The 10,779-nt window shown below is 46.6% G+C and overlaps 1 protein-coding gene across 1 annotated transcript in view; it reads left to right on the top strand.

Moving 5' to 3' along the window:
* Positions 1-10,779, top strand: part of LOC147031285 (zona pellucida-like domain-containing protein 1) — a 107,721-nt gene that overhangs the window by 64,292 nt on the left and 32,650 nt on the right. The window contains exons 2-3 of the mRNA XM_085861175.1: positions 2,516-2,656; positions 4,438-4,661. Of these exons, the coding sequence (XP_085717301.1) occupies positions 2,516-2,656; positions 4,438-4,661 (365 nt within the window). The remainder of the gene's footprint in view (positions 1-2,515; positions 2,657-4,437; positions 4,662-10,779) is intronic.

The raw sequence follows: 10,779 nt of genomic DNA, 5'->3' as shown, positions 1-10,779 counted from the left end.
GCCAGATCTGCGTCTATATTTTTGGAGGTTTCGCGAGGTGCTCTGCAGGAAAACAAAGCAAATCTGGTTAGAAACGGACAAAAAAAAAGTAGTAACGTTTGTGCGGACCCCGAACCAATGCACCACATGACACATGCACAGACGAGCAGGCAAAATGGCAGATTTATAGATTATTTTGTTTAAATAACTGCTGCGTGCATGGTGAAGACTGGCTTTAAAATTAAATGGATCCTTTATGATATGCAGCAAAAGCCTGGCCAACCGTAACATATCAACCATTGAATTGGACTGTTTGCTTGAGTGCTTAAGCCATTTGCTGAGCACCCATTTTCGATAGCAGTAGCACGCTACTTCATTCTGAGTGAATCTTTTACTCGCTGTGGACGCTTTTGCTGTGCCACATCATTCAGAGTGAGTAGTTCATGCTCCGTCATCCTGAGCGAATGGTTCGTGCTCCTTAACCCTGAGCGAGTGGTTCATGCACCATCACCCTGAGTGAGCGATTCATGCATTGTCACCCTGAGGGAGCGGTTCGTGCCCATCACCCCGAGGGAGCGGTTCGTGCCCTGTCACCCTGAGTGAGTGATTCGTGCCTTGTCACCCTGAGTGAGCAATTCCTGCATTGTCACCCTGAGCGAGTGGTTCGTGCCCTGTCACCCTGAGGGAGCGGTTCGTGCCCCGTCACCCTGAGGGAGCGGTTCGTGCCCTGTCACCCTGAGGGAGCGGTTCGTGCCCTATCACCCTGAGGGAGCGGTTCATGCCCCGTCACCCTGAGGGAGCGGTTCGTGCCCTGTCACCCTGAGGGAGCGGTTCGTGCCCCGTCACCCTGAGGGAGCGGTTCGTGCCCTGTCACCCTGAGGGAGCGGTTCGTGCCCTGTCACCCTGAGGGAGCGGTTCGTGCCCTGTCACCCTGAGGGAGCGGTTCGTGCCCTGTCACCCTGAGGGAGCGGTTCGTGCCCTGTCACCCTGAGGGAGCGGTTCGTGCCCTGTCACCCTGAGGGAGCGGTTGGTGCCCTGTCACCCTGAGGGAGCGGTTTGTGCCCTGTCACCCTGAGGGAGCGGTTCGTGCCCTGTCACCCTGAGGGAGCGGTTCGTGCCCTGTCACCCTGAGGGAGCGGTTCGTGCCCTGTCACCCTGAGGGAGCGGTTCGTGCCCTGTCACCCTGAGGGAGCGGTTCGTGCCCTGTCACCCTGAGGGAGCGGTTCGTGCTCCATCACCCTGAGGGAGCGGTTCGTGCTCCATCGCCCTGACTGAGTGGTTCTTGCTCCGTCACCCCCAGCGAGTGGTTCGTGCTCCATCACGCTGAGCGAGTGGTTCGTGCTCCATCATCCTGAGCGAGTGGTTCGTGCTCCATCATCCTGAGTGAGTGGTTGTGAAATATCACTCGATTTCCTAGCTGTTTGTCGTATTGACGTGTTTTATAAATTGCCGAGCCAAATTTTTTTCCACCCGTCACATGCAGCTGTTTATAGAGGATAATGTTTGTGAACATCTCCCTGAAATGTTTATATAAATGCAACGTCGTTTTTTTGGTGAAACTTATTCAAGGTTTCTGGGTTGTACACAGTAAGTGCTGTTGTTGATAATCACACTGATTCCAACCTGCTGATTCCTGAAAAATTCCTGATGTCGGCCAAGCGCTTGTGTGTGCGTGCGTGCGTGTACGCGCATGTGTACGTGCGTGTTTTGTTCATGTAGCATAACATTCTCTCTGCTAACTCCCTTACCCCCACCTCTCTCTCTCTTTTTGTCCCATCCTTGCTCTACCCCCTCCCAATACTGTGCAGCACCCTACTCCATCTCCCCCAGCACCCTACTCCATCTCCCCCAGCACTCTACTCCATCGCCAAGGGCTCAGGCAGTGCATTTTCCCTGTTCACCCTCACTGCACCTGTTTTCCCATTCTTAAAATTCAAATTGAAAAAAATTAGAGCTACGAACAACACAACAAAAAGTGGGCCTGGGACCCATATGTTTGCTGATGCTGTATTTATAATTGGGATATAAATAGTCTGGGAACGAAATACTGTCTCCAATTCCTTTTGACATACAGCAGAAATATTTGGGTCTTACTGAACAACCCTGCCAGAGTTTTACAATGTTGCAGTGGCCATAGTATATAAGCCTGGTGTTGGCTTAGTGGTTAGGATGGTGGCTTGGGATCCCAGGGTCCTGAGTTCAAGCCCCGTTGGGCCACTGAATTAATACACCAGGACTCAGCCTGTCATCCTTCCGAGGTCGGCGAAATGAGTACCAGTGTACTGGTCCCGGTGTATGCCCCGGTTAGAATAGGTGTACCATATCCCTGTGTGTCGTAAGAGGCGACCAGGGTTGGCGTCAGGAAGGGCATCCGGCCATAAAACATTGCCTCAAGAAAAAGCCAAACCCCTGCACAGCAGGGAAAAATGGCTGTAAAAACGGTCAAAGTGGCCATAGTATGTTTAAACCTTGTTCTTTGTCGACATATGTTGTGTTAATGTGTCTAAATGTGAATGTGACTGTCTTATTGCTGCAGGAAGAGAAGGAATTTATACCAAGGGCAGCAATTTCTTCCCATTGTTTACATCCTCATCCATCTTTCTGCTGTTCTCCTTGGGTTCGTCAAATGCACACTGGCACAATTACTGTTCTGACAAATGGAAGACGCATGGAGCAGGTAAAAAACAAAACACAAAACAAAAATCGTTTTCCATTTCTATTTCATGAGCTAGGAGCTGACATTGAACTTTTTGATACCATCTTGAGGATGAAAATCATAATGATGTTTTGTTTAATCACATTATGTATGGAGGTGACAAAATATGATGGACAGACAGATCAGAAATGGCATGTTTGTGGTCAAAATGTGAGTCGATCCAAGATGGCAGCCAAAACAGCAACACTCAATGAAAAGGCTGATGACCAAACTGCACGTCACAATTTTAACATTCATACAATTAAAATTTGGCATGTTTTTTTGTGGGGGAGGGAGGGGAGGTTGAATTAATGGAACATCTCCATTGTTTTCTCTTTTGGTCACATGACCTAACCCAAAATGGTGGTCAAAAACTTCAGAGAAAAGTTTGCAATCAAGATACACATCTCAATTTTTAAGTTCATGAAAATCAAGCTTTGACCAGATAGGGAGAGGAGGGGTTTGTGTGGCATAGCATTGTAAGTTACATTACTGGTTGTGCTTTTTAACTGATCATTATAATGCTTATGATAATATCAACGACAGCTGAAACATGTTTGCCAGCTCGATGTCCACTCCCAAATGTGGACATCTGACCAATAGATAGCAGCTTTAATTGATCATCTAGTGAACAGAACCCAGCTGTCGACTCCCAAATTGTAAACTAAGGATTCTCTGTACATCTGTGAGCCATAGACATTGAGATGAAATCCCAATACTGTACGTCAAACGATGAAAGACCACTAACAAGAAAACAAAATCCTGTGGAGGAACTATGGGCTTTAGTCTCAATCCAGATGCAGTGGTTAGCTATTACCACATTGCAGAGTACAGTATCAAAGCCTGAAACATATAAGGGAAATGATAGAAATACAATCACCTCGTCTTAGCCCTCCTGATCTCCAGCAATATATACTTTTGCAGTGATGGAGAAGATGTACAGTCACTTGTTTTATTTTTATTTTATTCTTCTTCGTCTTCTTCTTCGTCTTTGTCTTATTCTTTGTCTTCTTCGTCTTTGTCTTGTTCTTCTTCTAGATTTCAACTGTAGTGGATGGTGGCTTAAGGGTTAGAGTGCTGACTGAGTATGGGAGGTCGGCGGTTCGAACGTGTTCTTGGCCGAGTCATACCAAAGACTTTAAAATGGTACGTGCTGCTTCCTTGCTTGATGCTCAGCATTTAAAAAGGATAGAGCATGGAAAAGCAGTCATGTGTTGGCAACCATTGTGCAGCTTCATAGTTTTAATGGCCACCTTCTGCTTTGAAGTTCCTTGCTTTGAATAACAATGGAATGGAAGTGAAAGAAATGGTTTTCTGTTGGCGATGGATAAGAAGACACGGTGAGATGTTGTTGCAGCCTTGTGTATAAAGACACAATGAGGAAAGGTAACGTAAGCAAAGGTCGATTGCAGGCATGTGTGAATTTTTTTTTTTCCATTCTGGCCACCATCTTGGATTGGCCTACTTTATAACACGAAGCTGCCAATCCAGCAAGTCCATGATTTTTGGTAATCTCGAGATATAATGTAACAACAACAAAGCCCCTCCGGATGGTACTGGTAAGTGCTCTAGCTCAGGACTATTCTTTCATCTTCTCCTCCCGACAACCTTTCTCTTTATCTTCCTCATTAATGAAAACATAAACAACAGAAATTTTTTTTGATGACAGCCGATTAAAGATTCAGAAGAAAGGTAAAGAGGGTTTGGGGGGAGGGGTGAACTAACACATTCAAAACAATTTTTTTCTTGCCAACTCCCAACAGATGAATCATTACCAATCACCTGTGACCTCGAATCCATCTCTGTGGTTATTCCACTCTGTCCAATATTTCATGTTGGTGTGTCACCATCTATGTTATCTCTCAATGGACAACAAAACCGACCTGCATGTCAAGGGAGTGTACTCAATGGCAGCCATGACAATTCTCCTAGTCTCCTCTTCCATATTGGATTCAGAGAACTTGAAGAATGTGGAAGCTCTTTAGAGGTACGTTTTTTTTTTTAATATAGATGTCTATTTCTCTTATCTCTACCTTTCTTCAACTGATGTATTATCTTTTTTTTAACCTTTATTATCGTTTAGTTTTTATAACAGGATCTCTGGCTCGAAGTGGAGCTGCCATGCACATGGGCATACAGACAAACACATGAGACACAACGCAGGTCTCCCAAATTGTAGCAGCACATACCATGTTCGATGAGACAAATGCAACCACTGAGCTTGGGGGAAGTGCTATCACTTCCTGGGAAACTCTAGGTGCCCAGACATAAAAGAAACTGTCCAAGCTCAAGCTCCCTGGTTGAGTCGTGACATAATCAACAGCAGCAAAGTTAATGCTCTGCTCACTCCCGACTGAGGGAGTGAAGCTTCACCGGCTGACCTTTGTTTTCTGGATATTTTCGTTTACGGACAGTTTTGTGATTTTTTTGTTTTCCTGGAATTGTGGCTTCGAGGTACGTCAGGATGCGAAGTTTCAACTTTCTAGCCCACCGATAGAAAGTAATAAACATTTACATCAGTGAATGAATGGGTGAGTTAGTGGGTGGTGAGAAAGATCATCAGATGGACTGTTAACATGGACTGACTGAGCCAGGGGTCAGTACAAGACCCCCGTGATTGACGAACAGGTGTTAAAATTACTGCGTTCAATTAATACTACGATTCTCCAAGAATTACCCGATATAAGCAGAACCTGGCAGTGAAATGTGTGGGCTGCAAAAGGCTTTAATAGTAATTAAAAAATTAATTTATTGAAAAATAATATGGGGAAAAGTGGAGACAAGATGCTATAAATATAACGTGATGAACCAAGCGGTCGACAAATAGGAGTGATGGGACATGCCAACCTACGAACAAGACAACAAAGGCCGAACCCCCCAAATGGCACCAAAATACCGGAATCATACATGAAGAACCAAGGGGCATGCGAGGGCTTGTGGCAGGCATGGGTTGGTGGCATGCAGGTCGCTGCAGGATGATGTGTCACGGAGCGAAGTGCAACTCTAGGTGTGAAGGGAAAAAAAGGAGGAATGGTGATCATCGGGGCAGCCAAGCAGAGAGAGTGTGATGTCTCTTCCTCTCACGTCCAAAGCTCAACTCCAACTGTCACGCAGCGTGGTTAAGGTCTTCGTAAACTCTGGGACCACCTTCATGGGTGGCAGATCCTGTCATTGGCTGCCTACTGCTAGTGGGTGGTGCTATGTTCCGGAACATCCTGCCTCACGGGGGGGGGGGGGGAAGTATTCCGCCCTCAGCCAGGGCTCTACAGCCAATGACCTGTGGTCTACCAGCCAAACAGTGAGTGCTGCTTCTTTTTAAATGTGTGAAGAGCTTCCCCTGTGTCTTTATGGCCAAGCTCTACATTTGGCCTCACCTGAAACAGGTGGTTCCACCCAATACAATCTTACTCTATCTACTACGACTTACTTCGAGACAAATAGCTAATACAAGAGCAATGCTACCTTTTGTGATCACAACGACCAAGCTTGTCTTACGTGGAAGAGGTATCCATAACTAGACTGTGATGAGTGCAGTATGGTCCATGTCATTTGATTTGATTTGATTGCAGTGTCAAAGGAATATGTCAGAATACGTTGTCTTGTAAAGTTGTGATGCAGAGGAGGCAGTGTATTTTTTATTGCGGTCACCTGTGGGCGGGATCACCTGGAGTATGGACCTCACTCGAGGAGCGGATGGCCAATCACAGGGCCCACAGCAGGAAAAAGGCAGTTCTGGAGTATACAGGGTGGACCAGAGGACCCGGAGGTGGTGCAGCAGCTCTGGACATCATAGGGATCAGTGTCATGGGGGCTGGTGCTAGAAACGCTCAAAGAGTCAGAGATGAACCTTAAGGCATGAAGCATCCCTTACCTTGGCTCTGCTTAACCGCCATCTTTTCTCTCCTGGCTTTCCATGGCATCTTCTTCTGTCGTAATCCACTGCATTTTCTTTTCATGGTCTTCCACTGCGTCTGGCTCTTCTGGTCTCCCACCATATCGTTCCCACGATACTGCCCATCCCAAACAGCACTCCTCCCCACCCCCTATCCACATAACAATATATTTGATGAGGAATATACTGTAGCTCAGATAGGGAACTTTACGAAGATAAAACGGACCCAGAGGTCCAATTGATTTTCCTCAAGGAATGATGTGCTGTTGCCCCAATGGTCCAAAGACCTTCTCACTCTGATCCATTCACAAGGATTATATCTGAGCAATAAATATCTATTGTAATTTCAACCATTAATTTACTTTACAGAATTTCAAAGTCATACCAAGGATGTTCTCAGAAGAACGAGTCACAATTACAAGTGACAGGCAGTGTATTGTGTTTAGTGCATTAGTGCAGTATCACTTTGATTCTTCTGATTTGATATGGACCAAATTATTATATACGAGCAAATACAACCCGTCACTTTGCTGACAGGAATATTAAGGGGGGGGGAGTGAGAAGGAGGGAGAGAGATGGGGAGGGGAGGGTGAGGGGGAGAGGAGGGAGGGGGCGAGGAAGGAGGAGTAGCGAGGAAGGAGGAGTAGTGAGGAAGGAGGGGAGCGAGGTAGGAGGGGGAGTGAGGAGGGGTTGTGGAGTGAGGAGGGGTGGGGCAAGGGAAGGCAGCATGAGGGGAGGGCAAGGGAAGGGAAGGCAGTATTAGGTGAGCAAAGGGAGGTCAAGGTAAGGCAGTGTGAGGGCAGGTTCCATCCAAACATAACCACCGTCCAGATACATATGGATATAACCACCATCTGGACATAACCACCATCCGGATATGTCTGGAGATAACCACTGTCTGGATACGGGCAGAGATAACCACCATCCAGATATGTGTGGAGATAACCACCGTCTGGATACGTGCGAAGATAACCACCGTCTGGATACGTGCGAAGATAACCACCGTCTGGATACGTGTGGAGATAAACATCATCTGGACACGTGTGGAGATAACAACCATCTGGGGACAACCACCATCCAGACACGTCAAGAGAAGGCAGCGTGAGGGGAGGGTCTGTCCATACATAACCACCGTCCGGACATGTCTGGAGATAACCGCTGCTCGGATGACGGATATACTAAGGGGGGTGGAGAAAGAGGGGGGGAGGGAGAGAGAGAGAGGGATGGATGAGCGAGGAGGTAGGGAGACCGAGGAGGGGTGGGCGAGCGAGGACGGCATGAAAGAGTTGGAAGGGGAGGGGAATTCAACATGAGGGGAGGGCAAGGTAAGGCAGTGTGAGGGGAGGGTCGGTCCATCCAGACACGTATTGAGATAACCACTGTCCAGAAATGTGTGTAAATAACCACCGTTTGGATATGTGCGGAGATGACTGACCACCTTCCAGATAGGTTTGGAGACACAGATAGAGAGGGGGTGGGAGAGACAGGGGGAGATAGGTAAGAGGGGAGGCAGATGAGGGAGAGAGGGGTAAGAGGGGAGGCAGATGAGGGAGAGAGGGGGTGAGGGGGGGAAGAAAGAAAGAGAGAGAGAGAGAGAGAGAGAGAGAGAGAGAGAGAGAGAGATATCAGAGAGAGAGAGAGAGAGAGAGAGACAGAGACAGAGACAGAGACAGAGACAGCGACAGCTACAGAGACAGAGACAGAGACAGAGACAGAGACAGAGACAGAGACAGAGACAGAGACAGAGACAGAGACAGAGACAGAGACAGAGACAGAGACAGAGACAGAGACAGAGACAGAGACAAAGAGAGAGGTGTGACAGGATGCTGCATTGTATTAGGATGGGATGGAGCAAGGATGGGACAAAGAAAGAGAGAGAAAGTATAGGAGATAGCAGAAAGAATATGTTATGCTTTATGACCACACACACACACACACACACACACACACACACACACACACACACACACACACACACACACACACACACACACACACACACACACACACACACACACACACACACACACACACACACACACACACACACACACACACACACACACACACACACACTCGTCGTGTGATGGGTGGAAAAAAAATTGGCTCTAATTGAAAAAACACGTTAATACAGTGTACAGCTCGTTAATCGGGTGTTATCAAATATGTTTTGCTTTGAAACTCACAAAAAGAAACCATATAAACTTTGTAAAGCACACCCGGGTCATCTAAAATAGCCAAATGCTTTAGGAATAGTCATGAGGGCAAAGGAAAATGGAATCGCTCGGACGCTGCTGAGGTTAAAAGTTATAACCTCCATGACCCATCGTCATAATAAGATACTGGATGAAACTTTGCCACCATGGCCCCCGTAACATGGCATGCAGACACGCACACACACCTGCGGAGAATCCCTTTACAGATCCAAATCTACACATATGTATCACGTCCGTGTCTGCTGTATACGTGCCTCTACCTTGTAGCAACTGCCGACTGCATACCGATCAGGACACAACCTGTACCGCTCTCAACTGTAATAGTGTAAGATGCTTAGCAAGTGGCCAATTAAATGGTTCATGAGGAATGGCTGGCTTGGAAAGTGATGGCAAACTGATTGGTAATGGCACATATCCCCCAAAAAACTAAACATCACCGATTTCTTAACATTTTCAGATTTCACTCCACATTTCGAGTTGTCCACATGATCCGATCCTCCAAACTCAAATTATATTTCGATTATATACTTTAATTATTCTGTGAGAGTAGATCATGGAAAATCGGATCATGTAATGTATGAAATCGCTCAAAGCTCCTCTTTTTAAAAAAAATAATATATTATATTTTTTACTAGCGTGGATTGGCTCGCTACGCTCGCCCCTCCACACGTCGTTGCAGTGATTGACGTCACAGATTTGCTGTATTGACACGATTGACACCAAGTATCATACAAACATTTCTTTTCCACAAATTCATTTGCAATATTGGTGATGTTATATTTATTTGAAATGTATTTGTGATATAAAAAGGTCCAAGTGGTCCAAATGGTCAAGCTGTCTAATCTGGGTCTTCGTGGTCTTTTGGGGTCTTAAGAGTCTTGACAAGTCTTCAACTCAGGTCAAAGGGGTCTCAGCAGTTTAAATTGTTGAAACATACATTCCAATAGTATGTAATTTAAAGAAGTTTGTGTGGTGTGCAACCAATGTTCAAACAGCACGTTATTAATAGGCATAAATAAATAAATAACATAAATAACAGGACTTCACGGAATGACTGACTCACGGCTTCCTGGAGTGACTCACGGCCTCACGGAGCGTTTTTTTTCCTTTTCATGCATATAGATATCCAATGTCGAGGCTCGTATAGGAGCTAACACACAGAACATATAACAAGGGGAGCAGGAGACAAGAGGGGCGAGAGAGGGAAGCACAAAACAGTGGGGAACAGAGAGATTAGGAGATCTGTGGAAGGGAGAGAGATGGGGTGGGTTACATGCGGTAAACAAGATGGACACTTCAGGGACTTTCAGGTCCTTACACTCCAGGGACTTTAAGGAGGAAAGCAAGGAAATTGAAGGAGGTGGGTTTGGGGTGGATTAACGGGGGTTGAGAAAGATAATGGCTTTGGATGGGGGAGGATAAGAGATGGTGGTGAACAGCTGTTTTGAAGACCTGGAGGGAAGAGTGGGATTGAACAGAATGTGGGAGTTTGTTCCAAAGCCGGGAAAAAAGAGGAATGAAAGAGTGAAGGTGAGCAGTGATTCTTCATTTTGGTAGTTTTACCATAAGCGGGTTGCTGGCGGACCTTGAGTGTCCTGTGGAAATATAGGGGGGGGGGACAGATCGCAGACTTAGCAGCGGGAGCGAGGCCGGAGACGAGACTGTGGAAGACAGAAAGACCACCGACCTGCCTGCGGTGAGAGAGTGAGAGACCCAAAGATGTAGCCTCATCGAAGGAGATACCAATGATCCTAAATGCCTTGGTTTCCACAGCATGGAGCCGAGAAAGGTGAGAGGCGGGAGCACCAGCCCAGAGGGAGAGCAGTACTCCATCAAGCTATGGATGAAAGCTTTGTACATGGTTAGGAGCTCAGGTGTGCCAAGGAAGGACTTTGCATGACAGAGGATGCCCAGTCAGCGACTGACTTTGGAGGCTAGCTTAGAAATGTGGCTTTCCCAGGAAAGATCAGAAAAAAAGTTGAAAACTTTAGCACTTC

The sequence above is a fragment of the Eptatretus burgeri genome, chromosome 2 (genome assembly GCF_056783735.1).
Source record: "Eptatretus burgeri isolate ZD-2024b chromosome 2, Ebu_testis_v1, whole genome shotgun sequence".
NCBI lineage: Eukaryota > Metazoa > Chordata > Myxini > Myxiniformes > Myxinidae > Eptatretus > Eptatretus burgeri.
This window is presented reverse-complemented; position numbering and strand designations above follow the sequence as displayed.